The 17,811-nt window shown below is 38.9% G+C and overlaps 1 protein-coding gene across 3 annotated transcripts; it reads left to right on the top strand.

Annotated features, from left to right (window-relative positions):
- Positions 1 to 1,897: 1,897 nt before the first annotated feature.
- On the top strand, positions 1,898 to 14,325 carry LOC4338230 (probable LRR receptor-like serine/threonine-protein kinase At1g56130). Of its 3 annotated transcripts, none has more exons than XM_015783683.3 (24): positions 1,898 to 2,052; positions 5,751 to 5,934; positions 7,924 to 7,995; positions 8,800 to 8,871; positions 8,954 to 9,025; positions 9,311 to 9,382; positions 9,481 to 9,552; positions 9,635 to 9,706; positions 9,982 to 10,053; positions 10,150 to 10,221; positions 10,308 to 10,382; positions 10,485 to 10,556; positions 10,651 to 10,716; positions 10,815 to 10,880; positions 10,952 to 10,996; positions 11,089 to 11,150; positions 11,277 to 11,656; positions 11,739 to 11,937; positions 12,010 to 12,168; positions 12,251 to 12,369; positions 12,470 to 12,680; positions 12,834 to 13,065; positions 13,149 to 13,299; positions 13,739 to 14,325. In XM_015783683.3, exons 1-24 carry the CDS (start codon positions 1,926 to 1,928, stop codon positions 14,084 to 14,086), a joined length of 3,072 nt encoding a protein of 1,023 aa, XP_015639169.1. In that variant the 5' UTR covers positions 1,898 to 1,925; the 3' UTR covers positions 14,087 to 14,325. The 3 variants fall into 3 exon arrangements, with proteins under 3 accessions (XP_015639169.1, XP_015639174.1, XP_015639170.1); XM_015783688.3 differs by having other exon boundaries at positions 13,238 to 13,299; XM_015783684.3 differs by having other exon boundaries at positions 9,481 to 9,546.
- The last annotated feature ends 3,486 nt before the right edge of the window (positions 14,326 to 17,811 follow it).

The raw sequence follows: 17,811 nt of genomic DNA on the forward strand, positions 1-17,811 counted from the left end.
TCAAAAGCGAACAAACTTAAAAACCGACTTAAACACAAATGACCTATCAAATTATCAGCAAAAACATCTTTAATTTTTATAATAGTAGAGATTTAGCTCTCCAAGAGATTTTATATGAGGTAGAATGAAGATAAACTTTATATTTATTTAGCTCTCCACGAGATCTAAAACTCCGTTGTTCAAAGTTTTTACAATTGAGATTATTTAAGGGTTTGAATATTTAATTTTTACGGATGGTTTGAAAATATGAGCACAACTAAAATGTATAAAAGGTAAATTCTTTTATATTAACTCCGATCATGATAAACTTTATCTAAAAATTGTATACAAAAATCACTATTTTTCGTGCGGGTGGCACACTCTCATGGAAAATTCTGATTTTCACGTGTGGGTGGTTATGTCGCCCGCACGCAAAAATAAAAAACCAAAAATAAAATAAAATAAAATAAAACAAAACCCTAACTCTAAAGTTGCCGCCGCCGCCCTCCTCGCGGTCGCCCTCGTCGTCGCCGTAGCGGTACCCGGATCCGCCGCCTCCCCACCGTCCGAGCCCGCCCGCCCGCCGCCACCAGATCTGGGCGGGGGGCAGCCGCCTCCGCCGGATCCGGGCGGGGGGTGGTCGTTCGCTGTCACGCGCACACCACTCCCGGTCGCCCGCCGCTCCCGCCCGCCGCCGCCGCCGGAGCCGAAGGAGGCAAAGAGGCTTGAGCTGGAGGAGAAGGAGAAGGAGGCGGCGCCAGCACCGGCTGCCTGGCCCGCGGGGCGCGAGCTCGATGCGGCCGCGCGGTGGTAGCTCAATTGAAGTGAGGAGAACATTGAGAGGATGAGAGGAAAGTGAGGAGAAGATAAGGGGGGGGAGAGAGAGAGGAGAAGAGAAGGGGGAGAGAGAAGGGAAACTTGAATTTTTTTAACACGTTGGGAGGGAATGGGTATTTTTTCTGTGCGGGTCGATTAGGAGGCCCGCCTGTGAAAATTGAGTATTTTTCTGTGTGGGCCTGTTAAGAGGCTCGCCTATAAAAATTGATTTTTGCGTGTGGTTTTCTTAAGGTATCGCACATAAAAATAGAGAATGATTTTCGCCACCGTGACCAGGTAAGGTCCGTTCGCAATTTAAATGGGTCCCTACAAAGGAAAATCGTTTACCTAGTAGTGTCTTTAGCAGGTTTTCTCTGATAGGCAGTTCTCTTTATTCTGAGCAAGAAACCCAGCGAAGTTGGATTGGCCACGGTACACTAGTAAAAGAACTACAAATTTAACATAAATTGTACTTTAACTAAAATTCTTCTTTTTACATAACAGCTTAGAAACCGTGTTTAACACGAATAACGAAAGAGTAACTAGAAACGCAGTGTACAACTCAGGTGGTGATGCAGGTACTTAACTTTAGTCCCTGTCTTTAGACACTAATTTAGAGTATTAAATATAAACTACTTACAAAACTAATTACATAAATAAAAGCTAATTCACGAGACAAATTTTTTAAGCCTAATTAATCTATAATTAGAGAATGTTTACTGTAGCATCACATAGGCTAATCATGGATTAATTAGGCTCATTAGATTCGTCTCGCAAATTAGTCCAAGATTATGGATGGGTTTTATTAATAGTCTACGTTTAATATTTATAATTAATTTTCAAACATCCGATATGATAGGGACTTAAAAGTTGTTTTAGTCCCATTTAAATAGGGCCTCAGCCTATATATACTCCTATTTACCACGAGTGTCTCGGACATCTCGGCAGCACAAAGCAGAAACCAGAAACCACGTTGTGCACGCAGTTTGAGAAGCGCCCCCCCCCCCCCCCCCCCCCCCCCCCCAAACCATCAAAAAATAAAAAAGAAAGAAGTTCGACAAGCCCCACAATATTTTTTCCGCCGCTGCCGCACACTCCACCCACTCAGAGAGAGAGAGAGAGAGAGAGAGATGCGGCGTGGCAGCAGCAGCAGCAGCGGTTTCGGTGGCCATCTCCTGTGGCTGGTGCTTGTATTGTGGTCATGGCGGATCGCTGCCGCTCAAGCTCAGCAAGCACCAAAAACTGATCCAATCGAAGGTAACCACGGAATAATTACTAGTACTTCATACTACTACCAATGCACGCATGCGTCTTTCTTTCGTTTTCCTCTCTCTATCATCATTCATCAACCGCAGCAGTACTAGTAGTACAATGGTTTGGTAGTGGTACGGTGTCTTGACGTCTTGTCGACGGGGTTGACACGAACGAACAGAGATAATTATGGCCGGTAGAAATTGTCGGGTTCAAATGCCAATCTTACTGTTCGGCTATCTCCATGAATCGAATTCCCCCCTTCTCAGACAGCATGGAACAAAATTTCTTCCTACCCCAATAATCTAAACCGTACGAATCTTTCTTTCTTTCTTTCTTTCCCAATCAACCAAAGAAGATAGCAACAAGCACTAGTAGTAATCCAGGCTGTAGGAATCTCCGGTGGCGTGTAGCTTTGGTGGCTGTCGTTGGGTTAGAAGCAGTGCGGCCAAGGTAGAAGAAGAAAGAAGAGCCCCAAATGCTTTACCTGTGGAGAGAAGCAGCGGCTCGGTGCTGAGCGGAGATGTGGAAGGTAGCGAATGGCGGGGACTGAGCCGGCAAGGAGCGGATATGGACGGGGAAAGCGGCGGCGGCGGCGGCGAGGTGTGGATCGAGTCGCGGTGTGTGGGTCCTAATTAGCGAATATTCGCGCGCGGCGTAACTCGCGGGCATGTTCACCTGCCTCGTCGTGGTCGGCACGAGATTTTGGTCGATTTGTGGAGCTGTGTCGCACGAGCCTTGGGATGCGTCATGTGCTGAAGCCGTTTTTTAAAGAAGTTGGCAGCAGGAAATACACTTTATAGGTCCCTTGTTCTACTTTATAATCACTTGTTACTGCTACTTGCTATTGCTATGAACAATGATTCTTTTTTTTTTTTGCGGGGGCTATGAACAATGATTCCACTCTCAAGCATACACCCTTGGTACCAAAAAGAGGTCAACTTCTATGGGATTCGTCCCTACAAGTTGGTTTTTTTCTATTTTTTTTAGGACAGAGTAGTATGTGATATGCCTACGAAACTTTCAGCAGTATTTGTAGTATAAATGAGAAATGTTCTTAGGAAGACAACTTTCTTACAAAGAGTACATTACTTTTTTCTCCCTAAAACAACTTTTAAACTACTTAATGAAACTTTTTTCATTAAGAGCAAAAAACTTTGTAATAGAGACTACAAATTTCTACTCGAAAAAACTTACTCTTTAGCAATAAAAGATTATATTAGGAAACTTTCACATAAAGACTGAAAAGCATCCAACTAGTTAGCGATATTTAACTTTGAAATCATTTTAGAGCATACTTTATTTATTTAAGTATAAGATAGGAAAAATAAAACACATGTGCATGGTAGACAATTAGGAACAAGTTTATATTACACCCCTAACTACGAAATCAGTCATTTTACACTCATCAACTAGCAAAATGGATCAAAATACCACCCTAAGAGCAGTACAACCAGATATTAATAGTCACTTTCATGATTTTGACATCAAAATAATATATAATTTTTTTTACTTACATTTAACTCTTTTTTACATATCACAATACCTAGATGCCATAGGAGTAAAATAAAATTTTATTCGGGCATCAAAATAATGAAAATCATTATTAAACCAGATTGTATTGTCCATAGGCGGTATTTTTGGGGTGTAAAATGTCTAATTTCATAGTAAAGGGCTGTCTTTTTAGACAGACCTAATTGTAGAGAGGTGTAATATGGACTTGTCCAATTGAAAACGAGGTTACAGATAAAGATTAATACTCCCTCCGTCTTAGATATGTCACATCTGTACTAGGTTGTACTTATATTGGGATATAGCGAGTACCATAATTTCCGTTTACATCTCAAATTGACCAATACAATTCCTAGTTTGACCATAAATGGTAAGGTTACGCTCAAACAATTTTTAAAATTAATGATGTTCCACACTTCGATATTATGTCATATATATTTTTAAGTATTTAGGAATTTATTTATTCAAAAAAGAGATATTAAAGTTTAAAGATGTATAGCAAAACAAGCATATGTGCGTGGCCTGTTGTAAAACACATCACCTCAAACACAGGGATGGCCCAGTTAAAGTAGTGTTGGTACAAGTGAAAAAAAGAAGAGTAGATAGTAGGCCCATTAATAGTGCGGTAAAGAGAAAGAGCAAATGATTCATGTAAATGGTGTGAGAATTTGTTTGTGTTGCATGAACTATAGGTTTTTTTGCAATCACATGCAGACATACATCACCACTCCTGACGCACAACACATGTATACACCCGCAAGTGCGCCCCTTTAACTCACCATCATGATATGGAAGCCAATGATAAATTCGTGAAAGCCTCATTAAATTCCTTAACCATAGGATTTTCAGTTTGGTTTAACCATTACTACAAAACACCCCATAGAGACCAACCTTATAGGTGCTGGTTTACTTAAAACTGACACCTATAAAGCTTTTTCCTTTTTTTTTTTGTGTAAAATTAAGAGCCGGTACCTACAAACACTTATTGGTACCAGTTTGTAACAAAAACCGGCATCAATAGTCCTCCAAAGTCATAGGTGCCGGTTCTCATAACAAACCGTTACCTAGACAACACATAGGTGCCCGTTCTTATCATAAACCGGCACCTATAACTACGGTATCATAGGTACTGGTTTTTATTATGATCCGGAACATATGGGCATCACATATGTACTGGTTCTTAATAAAAACCGGTACCTATGAGCCCATAGGTGCCTGCTTACAATTAAAACTGCACCTATGATGACACAACTCATATATGTGTGTGTTTTATCTAACTTTTTCATATAAAGTCGTATGAAGATAAGCTTTATATCAAATTTGTAGAGCTCGACGAGATCTACAACTTTGTAGTTTATGACTTTTTTATTGAAGGATGTTTGGATGTCCGAAAATGTGTTACAAGGTCTCAAATCTAGTTGCATGAGTGGATATTTAAAATTTCTAAACGATATCGGGTGGAGACAAAACCTATATAAAAATTGTAGATATGGATGAGATCTACATTTTTGTAACTGACAAACTTTTCATTTGAGCTTATCTATGGTGTTAGATATGGATTATAAATTTGGATGATAGTGGTCTCAAAGGAATAGCATTTATTTCCAAGACAAGAAGTGGTTGTAGGTGAGATGGTAATGTGACTTTGTGTGAAGTGAGTGGTCTTGAGTTTGAATCTTCCATGAGACATGTATGTGATTATGGGTTGAAAAAATCATGTGACTTGTGGGATGAGAGAGTTATTGTATAGGTGCCTAATAAAAATATCATTTTTTTTAATTTTTTTAGCACCTGCAAAAATAAAAAAACAGGTGCACCCCTATAGGCCTATAGTGCCACAAACTTGGTTCTAAATTAGACTGGTTCTAATTGGTGCCGGTACCGGACCTATAAGCCCTCTAAAACTGGCACCTATGAGCTTTTAAGTAGTAGTAAACGCTGTATGGGAAAATAATCATTTTCCTATTTTCTGGCAAAAAATCCCATAAGCTCTCATCTGACTGTTTGGAATTTTGTTGGAATCAATAATTCAATTTCCATGAGATCCCAAATACCTTTCTGCCAGGATTTTGGTTCCAATTCTGCGACCCCACGCCCATATCATTGATCCAAATGCAGCTTAAAGTGATTTACTAGATTGCATAGTTATGCATTCATATTATATAAATACTAATACCAGTTTATTGGCCCAGTGTCAGCACTAAACACAATAATGGGGAGATGGGGCCTGACGGCACCATCGGAATGGAACATCAGTGGTGAGCCCTGCAGCGGTGTAGCCTCTGACAATTCCGACTGGGATAACTACCCAAAAGACCCTGCCATCAAGTGTGACTGCTCTTCCAACGACAACACCATCTGCCATATTATCAAACTGTAAGCTTGCCTTCTTGTCTTGGTTTGATCAGCTGCACATACAAGGTGTTCGATGCAATATGCCTGAAATAGCCCATGTCGTGCTGAACCTGCAAGTATTGTTGGTTGCTTGATTTCTAGGTGTCATCAAGTTCAACAAATGTGCATCTGCTACTTGCCCCTGCGTAGATTTTACGATAGCGTAAATAACTCAACCAGGCAAACCGGTTAATTGGAAAAAAAAAGGGAACACTGGCTTGTCTGGTTTAGTACCAGCCAAAGCCTGATCTGGCCAGCAGCCAGCTCACACTCTAGACACAAATCTATACTACTTCAAAAGACTCTAGTGGTGGTGGTGGTGAGTATGTCACCACCACCACCACCATTGACATATGGGACCATGGGGTACACTACACCACCATCACCATTGACAGATGAGGTCATAAGGTACACTGCATGAGGTCATTGTACTAACCAACCTCTACAAGAATAGCTGGCCTATGTTTTACTTTTTAATATGAAGAATCTTGTTTGAACCAAGTAGAGATAAATATTCCTTTTTCAACCATGAGAACTGCTTTTTTTTTTTCTATTTTTGATAATCCGTTGCAACGCACGGGTATTTGGCTAGTATATTAAATGACCTATTGAGACTTAAACCGGCACACTACTAGGAAAAAGGTCTGAAAGGGTCATCACAGGCTGTCCCTAACCCATCTATGAGTTTCTATAATGGTGGAGTCATTCCAGACTAATCTGTCTGTGAAAGTGTATATTGTTAGAATTATCTAACAGAGAATTAATAAAAGTTCCAACTTGTGAATTTCATATTTTCTGGAAACTAATTGGAAATAAGAAAATCTAGAGCCCACATGTTTTTGTGAGAGGAAAAGATCGTAGTGAGCTGATAGCATTAATCGGCTGGCCATTCAATATGACTGTGAAGCACGAAGCAATTTTTATGCATGCATGCATGCGTTCCTGCTGCTGATTCGTTATTTGCTTTCTTGTCTTTGTGTGGCCAGCACACAAATCCCTATGTGTTACTGTATGCTGCTCCTTCTAGACCTTTATTTACTGAGAATTACTGCTCCTTCTAGACCCTATGTTGACCCGAATTACTGAGAATGACGTTGTATCTCCAGGAACTAGATGCTTCGGATCCTGCCTCTAGGTTGGGTGCAATTGTCATCTAAGATGGCCACTTAGTCATGCTTAACCATGGTTATCAATATTTTCGTGTACTGTTGACTTGTCAGAAAATTTTGATCCCTCTCTTTAGACATGCCACTTGCTATTGAGAATTACATTGTGTCATTTGAGAATTATTTATATGCTATTGAGTGTATTAATCTTATCCTCTATTTAGAGACTCACCTCCTTAATACCATTGATATAAAAGTTCTTCCTTTCGTTTTCAGATCTATTTACACCTGAGGATAGTACTAGATTGAGAGCCATAGCTTGACGTGCTTGACTTTACCATGTTAATTTACATTACTGTTTTTGCAATCAGGTTACTAGAATATATTTATATTTAGCAGTAATTCATGTGTCTACCTTTTCATATAATTTATTATAGATCTTATGTAAAGGCCTTTTACCAACTCTTGCATACAAGCTAAAGCAAACACCATTCCATTAGAGGGACGCAGAGGCATTTGGTTCCCCATCCAATCAGGAATTTGGTCTTCACAATTACTGGCCAACGATTTTCTCATTTATAATTCAATATGAATGTCTCCGAGGAAAAGATGAACCACACCAGTCCATCCCAAAGTTAGTGCATGCTGAATCACAACGGGAGTAATCCATTTTTTTGGAGATAAAAAAGAGTAATCCATTGTCCGGCCGGGGTCAACTGACCTTGTTTTGCATGTTCTTGGGGCAAAATCAAATGGTTGTTTATATAGGGGCAAAATCAAGGTCCAAAATTGGACTTCTATTTTCAAAAGTGGAAAAATTGGAGTTATTCCTTTTACTTATCAATATTACTTGTGTGTTTTGCAGGAGAGTAAGAAAGTTAAACGTTGTTGGTCGAATACCTGCAGAGCTACAGAATCTCACCTTTCTACAAGACCTGTATGGATCTATGACTTGTAATGTTAATATTGATAATGAAGTTTGTTAAGCTGTATGTCAATGTTTTGTAGAATACATAGTTTTAACCCCATGAATATAAGAATTCTTTTTAGGGGGCTCCATCTAACATCTTTAGAGGTAAGAGCTCTAACAAAATACTCATCACTATACTGATATTGATGGCTTTGCCCTAATGAGAAAATGTTCTGTCCTGCCATTAATAAATCAGGCAAAAGTATTATCCTTCTAATGTAATCAGTGATGTTGTCTAGCTACAAAAACGTGGAATCTTTCACTAACTCAACTGAAGCTCCTGAATTCAAAGTTCAAATAAATATACCAAATATATCTAGGATCCAAAGTAATCATAACACAAAGTTTTATACTAAAACAAAACAGAAGAATGAAAACTGATACTCTTATTAGACTCTGAATCATTGATTGATATCTTGTGAAACAGACAGGAAATATAATTAGATGCCAAATATATTTGAAGTTCAGAATTTCAGTTGTAGCATTTTATTTGTTTTCTTACAGAACTGATTGTATACATTCAAATTTGAAAACATATTTCATTTCCTTCTATCATAATAATCGACATTAGAACACATAAAGGTCCACTTACCACCTATGAGGTAAGAGTAATATGAACCGTCGATGCAAAATACATGGTTTGGAAAGAGTTGGTGTACCGTAAAAAATCCTTTGAATAATTAACTTTTGATTGCAAGGCAAAAAACAGCAAATGGTAGTTGCAAGATTTTGTGTTTGCTAATGGACTTGATGTTCCCGGTGTTGTTTCAGGAACCTGAATCAGAATTATTTGACTGGTGCCATCCCATCATTCATTGGAAAATTTGCTTCCATGAAATATTTGTAGGAGTTACATGTCAAGCTATGGATTAATACACCATCCATTGGTGGGTGTTATGTTTTAATTATCTTTCATCATTTGAAGGGGCTTGGGTTTCAATCCACTGTCTGGACAACTTCCGAAGGAACTTGGGAACCTCACCAATCTCCTCTCACTGTAAGAGATCTTTTATTTGAGATCAATCAGAGCTATATATATATATATATTATGGACTAGGTAAACTAATATAATTATAGGGAAATTGTTAATCGCATAACTTATTGACAATAAGCTATAAAAAAAACTCATAAGTCATATGTTTGGCATGTCAGTATTTTCAAGTAAATATTGTACTGGTGAACAGTGGCTCAGATGGCTTATTTGGAAAACTATGCCCCTCTTCTGTTAGCAGTTGAACCCAAATAATTAATATCACTCCTGAAATATTTCTTCTTGATTCAGGGGCATTAGCCTGGACAACTTTACTGGTGAACTTCCTGAAGAACTGGGCAACTTGACCAAACTTGAGCAGTTGTAAATGCCTCACTTATAACTTCCAATTTCTAAGAACTAAATTTGGAATGGAGAGATCTAGTGTTCAACTTGATAATTACTGCATGTTTCAATAACAGGTACATTGATAGTTCTGGATTCAGCGGCCCGTTTCCTTCGACGATCTCCAAGCTTAAGAACCTGAAGTACTTGTAAAGTCAATAACAGATCCTCAACTGTTATTTTCATTGTGTTTTCATATGCTAAATGTCAAATATTTTGGTCTGTTTGCAGGAAAGCGTCAGATAATGAATTCACAGGGAAATTACCGGATTACTTGGGGAGCTTGACTGAATTGGAAGATCTGTAAGATTTACTATATTAAATTGGTAAAGCGTTATACAGTGTCTTATTTTAGAGACGGGGAAATTGTCAAGCATAAATTTTCTGTATATGTCCTTTCCATTTGAACTCGGGCAATAGCATTTTTCACCTTTCAGTTGTCACTGAATAGAAATGCAGATATCTGCATACCATTAAATTTGTCTACATGGCATGTTGATACATAGAGCTTGCATTCTCTTATACTAATTTGGACCTTGCAAGTCCCTACTTTATTTTCTGAAAGTATGAACTTGTAGGGCTTTCCAAGGAAATTCTTTTGAAGGGCCAATTCCTGCAAGTTTGTCCAATCTGACCAAACTAACAAACTTGTAAGTACATTGTTTTTTGACATCTTTGGACATTTGATGGCTTAGAAAGTTAGAAGGTCAAGCTTGATAACTGATTTGTGAAATACAATTGAGCAGACGGATTGGTGATATTGTAAATGGGAGTTCTTCACTGGGATTTATCAGTAATCTGACATCTTTGACCAACTTGTATGTGATGCCTTTTTCTATAGAGCATTAGAGCTTACAATATTGTCAAAGTTACAAGTCACCTATATTTGATTTCATTTTTACAGAGTATTAAGGAACTGCAGGATATCGGAAAACCTTGAAACAGTAGATTTTTCGAAGTTTGCAGCGTTAACCATGCTGTATGTTTTCATTATTGGCCATGGTGCCTGCTATAATGCTTTTGGTCATTTCCTGGAATTGATAAGTATTTGTTCAAGTAATGTTTCTTTCCTGTGGCACAGGGACTTGAGTTTTAACAATATTACAGGCCAAGTTCCTCAGTCCATCCTGAATCTAGGAATGCTTCAATTCCTGTAAAAAAATTCTTTATTTAAATGAATTAAATTCATAGAAACACCTGATAAGATTATGTCCATGTTTCATCATTTTGTATTCTGCACAATTCAGGTTTCTTGGGAACAATAGCCTCATAGGAACTTTGCCTGATGTTATAAGCTCTTCTTTAAAAGTGATGTACGTCAATAAGTATCGACATATCATTATAGCACAAAATATTTTCATAATAGAATGATATATTCAGTTCAATTGTAATAATACTGGGCTGTTTCCAGAGATTTTTCCTACAATCATCTCACCGGAACCTCTCCTTCTTGGGCTACCCAGAATAATTTGCAATTGTGAGTGTAAAAGTTTCAAATTTTTGTTTCCAAGTTCAAAAATAGATATTCTAATGTTTTATTTGAACAAGGAATTTGGTGGCAAACAACATTGTTCTTGGTAGCACCAAAAACAGGTACTTATAAAATTTACTTATACTTTCGCCATTTATTAACTGTAATAAAATCTTTTTCATGGCTTTTACTTTTCAATTCAAATTATGCACAGTATACCTTCCGGACTAAACTGCCTCCAACAAGACACTCCTTGTTTCCGTGGATCTCCCAAATGTATATTTGCCACTCCTGTTATCTGTAGTAGTTAACAGAATGAAAGGATTTCGGATAATGGTTATAGTTTTGCACAGATGCTATGATTTTGAATACTGGCTATAATTTTGCACATCTTAATTCCAGATTATTCGTTTGCGGTTGACTGCGGCAGTGATATATCTACTAGGGGCTCAGATAATACCATATATGAAGCAGATGCTACAAACCTTGGGGATGCATCATATTATGTTACTGATCAAATAAGATGGGGTGTCAGCAATGTTGGATACTTTTACCAAGCCACGGATAGAATGGACATAATATATAGCTCTGAGCATTTTCAGACTGCAGTCGACTCAAAATTGTTCGAGACTGCAAGGATGTCACCATCTTCACTGAGATATTATGGGCTTGGACTTGAGAATGGAAATTACACTGTTATGCTTCAATTCGCAGAGTTTGCTTTTCCAGACACGCAAACTTGGCTAAGCTTAGGAAGGAGAATTTTTGACATATATGTCCAGGTACAGATTGAGTGCATTGTATAGCAATTGGTTTACCAAGTCTTTTATTCTATATCTGAAAATATTACTAACATTTGCATAGGGTGCTCTGAAAGAAAAGAATTTCGATATAAGGAAGACAGCTGGTGGAAAATCTTTTACCGCAATTAACAGGACTTACACGGCAACCGTGTTAAAAAACTTCCTCGAGATCCATCTCTTCTGGGCTGGCAAGGGCACTTCTGGCATACCTACCCAAGGTTACTACGGACCGATGATCTCAGCATTAAGCGTCACTCCAAGTAAGCAAACCTGTTATATTAACTTCAATGTAGGCTACATTGGCTCTAGTAAGTAAAAACATTTATTTTCAGATTTTACTCCAACTGTGCGAAATGGTGTACCAAAAAAGGGAAGCAAAGCAGGTGAAATTGCTGGAATATTGACTGGCGCTTCAGTTTTAGGATTAGCAGGCTTATTTGGAATATTTATGTGGATAAAGAAGCGAAGAACAATGGCAAAGCAGAAAGAAGGTATCCTTTTTAGTACAGTTATTCAGACAACATAATTTTCAAATTATTTGTTCTTTACCATCTGCTGGAATGAAAAATACAGAACTGTACAACCTGGTCGGACGACCTGATGTCTTCAGTAACTCTGAACTCAAGCTAGCCACAGACAATTTTAATTCTCAAAACATTATCGGGGAAGGCGGATACGGGCCAGTGTATAAGGTTGTCTATTTCCCTCAATTGTCTGATTTGGTATTAAGTGCAACTTTCTTCTCCACGTTCAAAATATACATGTAACTTTAGACGGTTCTTCATTCAACAGGGTAAGCTACCCGATGGAAGAGTTATAGCTGTGAAACAACTTTCTGAATCATCTCATCAAGGCAAAAGCCAATTTGTTACGGAGGTTGCAACAATTTCTGCTGTGCAACACCGGAATCTTGTGAAACTGCATGGATGTTGCATTGACAGCAACACACCATTGTTGGTTTATGAGTACCTTGAAAATGGAAGCCTGGATCAAGCAATCTTTGGTGAGTTTCACTTCTGCAAATTGCCAGCACATATGAATATACTTGATTTCTCTAATAAAACTCCCTTGTTTCATGAATACTTGATAATTTTCTTCTGTGTTTTTGCATCATTTGTATTGTCGAGGCTTTATAGAGTTATTTCGACTTGTGTAGGACATAGTAGCTTAAATCTAGACTGGGCAATGCGCTTCGAGATCATTTTAGGCATTGCAAGAGGCCTAAGTTATCTTCATGAGGAGTCGAGTGTATGCATCGTGCATAGGGACATCAAAGCCAGCAACATACTACTTGACACTGATCTGATCCCAAAGATCTCTGACTTTGGACTCGCCAAGCTCTATGATGAGAAGCAAACTCATGTGAGCACGGGAATTGCAGGCACATTGTAAGAACATAACACCATTTCTCTTCTTCTAGCTGTAACTTTTGACATGAAAGCTACTTTTAACTTGTTTTACCTTTGACAAGTGGCTATCTGGCTCCTGAGTATGCAATGAGAGGTCATTTGACACAAAAGGCTGATGTTTTTGCATTTGGGGTGGTTATGTTGGAGACAGTTGCTGGTCGATCAAACACTAATAACTCTCTCGAAGAAAGCAAGATCAATCTCCTTGAATGGGTAATAAGCTGATCAATAATATTTTCATCCAAGAAAACATTGGTTTAATTTGTTTATATTCAGGGAGTACTATTGATGTGAACTTATCGGGGATACTTTAGTATTTTCATGGGGTCTGTTTGTTTGTTAATAGTTTAAAATTAGAGATAAGAATAGTTAATTTCCTTATTGTCGAGTTACCCCTTATGGATATATTCCATGTATTAGGGATAGATCAATTGAATCAACTAGCTAGACATACCTACAAAAGGGTATAGCATGCATCAATTAGCAAGCAAGCAATCAATATGAACTAATCTAGTCTCATTTCATCCTAGATCAAGCCAACACTTGCCCATCTATCCTTTTTTGTGTTTGCCCTCCATGAACCCCCTAAGCGATAAAAAAAGTTAATTTCTTTGTATTATCTCTTGTGTACTAAACCTATGGTCATCTATAGGCCTGGGACCAGTATGAAAAGGAGCAAGCTCTCAGAATCCTTGACCCAAATCTCAAGGGATTCAACAAGGATGAAGCTTTTAGAGTCATCCGTGTTGCGCTGCACTGCACGCAGGGCTCACCACATCAGCGACCACCAATGTCGAAGGTCGTGGCAATGCTCACCGGAGAAGTTGAGGTACCTAAGGTGGTCACAAAGCCAAGCTACATCACTGAGTGGCAAATGATGGACGGTAATAGAAGCTATGTCACCAGCAGCTACTCAGGGTCTACCACCCATGAGTTCGGCAGGCAGAACGAGATCGAACCTCTGCAGCAATCACCACCTATAATCAAAGCGGGAAGGTGAATGCAAAGTTGAATTGTGCAGATGGTCGATTTTGGGTTGATGTGACAATATTGAATACTGCTCGTTCTTACTTACATATATAGTTGCATGCTGATGTTAGTGGTATTTGGATATTTATAGATATTTCAGGAACAAAGCTGTAATAAGTTTAAACTGTAATAAGGGGCGACCCAATAGTGTCATAAGAAACAAAACTTCATGGAATAAATGGTTGACACATGAGGCAATGAGGTGGACAATTAGCATCAGTACAGAACCTTCCATCTGTGACGGCCTCTAACATACTTGAAATTAGCGGCCGTCACATGAAAGTCATCTTAATCGGGCCTTTTTTCGGCCCTATTGAGATAACTTAGGCCCGTCACGGATGACACATATCAGTGACGGGCTGTAGTTTAGACCCGATTGAGATAACATTCCACATCTCAATCTGGCCTCAAGTTGGCGCCCGTCACAGATGATGGTCATATCTACGTTATAGTTTATAAAACCAGATGAGAGATATGTGAATTTTGTGAACAATGTTATTATCACTTTATCGGATGAAGAAATAACCAAAATAAAAGTTATAGATCTTGATGAGTTATACAACTTTGTTGTTGATGACATTTTCAATTGAAATCATTTAGTATTTGAAATTGTTGTTTGAAGTTGTCATATTTTCAAATTCAAATTCAAACTGTTCAATAAATGTTACATAGAGAAATGACCAAAATAAAAGTTGTAAATCTTGATAAGTTATACAACTGTGTTGTTGATGACTTTTCCATTTGAAATCATTTGGTATTTGAAAATATTGTTTGAAGTTGTCATATTTTCAAATTCAAATTCAAACTGTTCAAAAAATGTCATATAGAAAAATGATCAAAATAAAAGTTATAGATCTTGATGAGTTATACAACTTTGTTGTTGACAATTTTTCTATTTGAAATCATTTAGTACCCGAAAAAATATTTGAATTTCTTATATTTTAAAATCCAAATTTTATATAGTTCAATCAAACCCGGATGGAGAAATGACCAAAATAAAATTGGTAGATCTCAATGAGTTCTACAACTTTGTTTTTGACAGTTTTTTCATATGAGTTAATTTAGTATCATAAAATTCAATTCAAAATTTATTTTTACCTAGAAGTCTGATTTGCCTCCTCATCATGTTAATACTTGCTAAATATATATTTGATCCAATTAACTCGGTTTTGCTGGTGAAATATGTGAATGGATGTGAAATATGTGATCAAAATAGATGTTATGTGAATGTGGTTGTGTTAAATATATTGATGGTTGTGTATGTGAATGAATGTACAACTACTTCTCCGAAAGTCGATTCCAAAGAACTATGAGGTTAAGCGTGCTTAGGGTGGAGCAATTTCGGGATGGGTGACCAACCCGGAAAGAATTTCCAGGTGTAGAAAAGACCGGCCCACGGGCGTTCCAGGTGTAGAAAAGACCGGCCCACGGGCGTGCCTAGCAAAGGCCTGAGGCTAACCAAAAAACAATTTTTTTTGATTATACTCATCCGTAACGGGCTATAATTTAGACCCGATTGAGATGAGAGTCATCCGTGACGGGCTATAGTTTAGGCCCAATTGAGATAAGAGTCATCTGTGACGGGCTATAGTTTAGGCCCGTTAGAGATGAGAGTAATCCGTGACGGGCTTTATTGTTGGCCCGATTGAGATGTGTGTCATCCGTGACGGCCGGATGCCCGATTGAGATATTTTCTCACATCAGTAACCTTTGCTCAGTGACGGGGGTGCTACCCGATAGAGATGAGGCTTTAGGCCCGTTACAGATGACCGGACCTGTTCTAGTGTAGACTCCATTTGACATGTGGCCAACAACTTGTACATATTTTCATGGTTGGCAAATTGATTTGTTTTAATGTATGTTGCAAACATATATTAAAGTTGGGGAATCATTAAAGTTGGATCTTGTTTTACTTAAACTGTAATTTGATCAGTAAAACAAAGTACAACGATCATAAGTTATAATTTCCATCTCAACTTAAAAAGTAAGCACCGGATGCATCACAACATCCACACTGAAACAGACCTTAAAGGTTATTTGGACATCAATTCAACAATGACAAAACTATTATTCACTTGAATTACGTATTGTAGGCAGGTTCCACAACTGCATGTTAACATTCGTACTGGTATCTAAGACACCGACTTGGTAAAGCGTTTCTATTGGAGGCAGGCTGGTAACAATGAAGGCTTGAGGGAGAGGTGAAGCCATGATCACATTGCAAAGCCTAATAGATGTGATGAAGACCCACTTGGGTGGCGAAACTCGTTAAGATGACAAAGGTCATGAAGAAAACAAGAGGTCACCAGGAAGGGTGAGAACCACCTGGTGGCCAGCCCATCAATTGGCCTTCGGACCATGGACCGTGTATATGGCAGCGCAAGTACTGATAAGGCCCGCTAAAAACCAAACAAGTCTTAAAAATACTTTAGTACCTTTGTAGTTGTCCTTATCAAGGGATAAACATGTAAAAGCATGTGTGAAAATTAATCCTATAGAGTTATAAATAGACCACCAACGAGGCATTGCAAGTCATAGTTTTTAAGAATCAAAATTGTATTCTTTGCTAACACTTGAAAACCACCGTTGGCTTATGTTACAATAGTTTCTTTGGCAAAAACATTAAAAAAAACATGAACAGTACATGCAAGCATCAGTTCAGATCTACCAGGGGCGGATCCAGGAACAAAAAATTGGGGGGGGGGGGGGGGCTCAGTTACACAGTTTCTTCAATCTCCAGCCATTTAGGGACATTTAGTTTATTATTCATGGTGAAAAAATTGAATGGGGTGCTCCGGGGGTATCCATGGATCTTGTGGGTATTGGATCCACCCCTGGATCCACGTTCATAGAGTACATTGGAAGCAGAACATGAACAACACAATACAATCATCCATAGTAGTAGGAGTCACTGTCGTCACAACATGAAGCAGCAGGACGTTCGCACCGCTCCCCTGCTAGTTGTCGTTTGCAGCCCACGTCATGGCCTTCGTCACCTTCGTCGAACCACAACCGCTGCTCACATGCACTGTCGCTGCCGGATTCTGCGCAACTGAGGCCAACTTCAGGTCTCCCCCTTCTCCACCGCACCGCTAGATCTAGGAGCTGATGGACCTCACCGCAGCTCTTGATCCTGCAACCACTGGATTCCGGTGATCCCACTTCTCTCCGTCACTTGGGGACGGTGGTAGAAAGGTGCAGGAAATCCAGCAACGACCTGGAGAGTATGATAATGTTGGCTGGGAGATGGTAGTCCACCAAATCCAGTGGTCTGCCGTAATGTTGGAGATAACTGTTGTTACATGAGAGAGAGGCGACCTGACATGGGTCAGGATCTAGTGTTCCAAAGCAATACCACCACTGGATCTGGCACTCCCAAGCACTGTCATACCAGATTTGTCTCCTCCACTATCACCGTTGCTCCCCTTTGTTGTTGTCACATCCCCTTCCCTTCGCTACTGTCATGGCCCTCATTTGCATGGAACATCGCCACTGCCGCTCTTCTCCTAGAGAGAGATGGGGGAGGAGATCGAGGTATGGGGAGAGAGAGAGGGAACAGATGTGGGGGAGGGGGGTGAATTGGCAATTTATAATGTGTTGGCTTTTTCATGGGTGGTCAGGTTGTCAAGCAAGAAATAATTATATTTTTACAAGGGTCCTCCTACGATCATCTATAAAGATCAATTTTTATAGCAG

This window comes from Oryza sativa, chromosome 5 (genome assembly GCF_034140825.1).
Source record: "Oryza sativa Japonica Group chromosome 5, ASM3414082v1".
Classification (NCBI taxonomy): Eukaryota; Viridiplantae; Streptophyta; class Magnoliopsida; order Poales; family Poaceae; genus Oryza; species Oryza sativa.

What these genes read in the sequence shown, in the direction of transcription:
- LOC4338230 (XM_015783683.3), top strand. Translation starts at nt 1,926, where the DNA reads ATGCGGCGTGGCAGCAGCAGCAGCAGCGGTTTCGGTGGCCATCTCCTG. An exon ending in CTGACATCTTTGACCAACTT is followed by an intron (nt 10,222 to 10,307) that starts GTATGTGATGCC and finishes TCATTTTTACAG; the next exon opens with AGTATTAAGGAACTGCAGGA. An exon ending in TTTGCAGCGTTAACCATGCT is followed by an intron (nt 10,383 to 10,484) that starts GTATGTTTTCAT and finishes CCTGTGGCACAG; the next exon opens with GGACTTGAGTTTTAACAATA.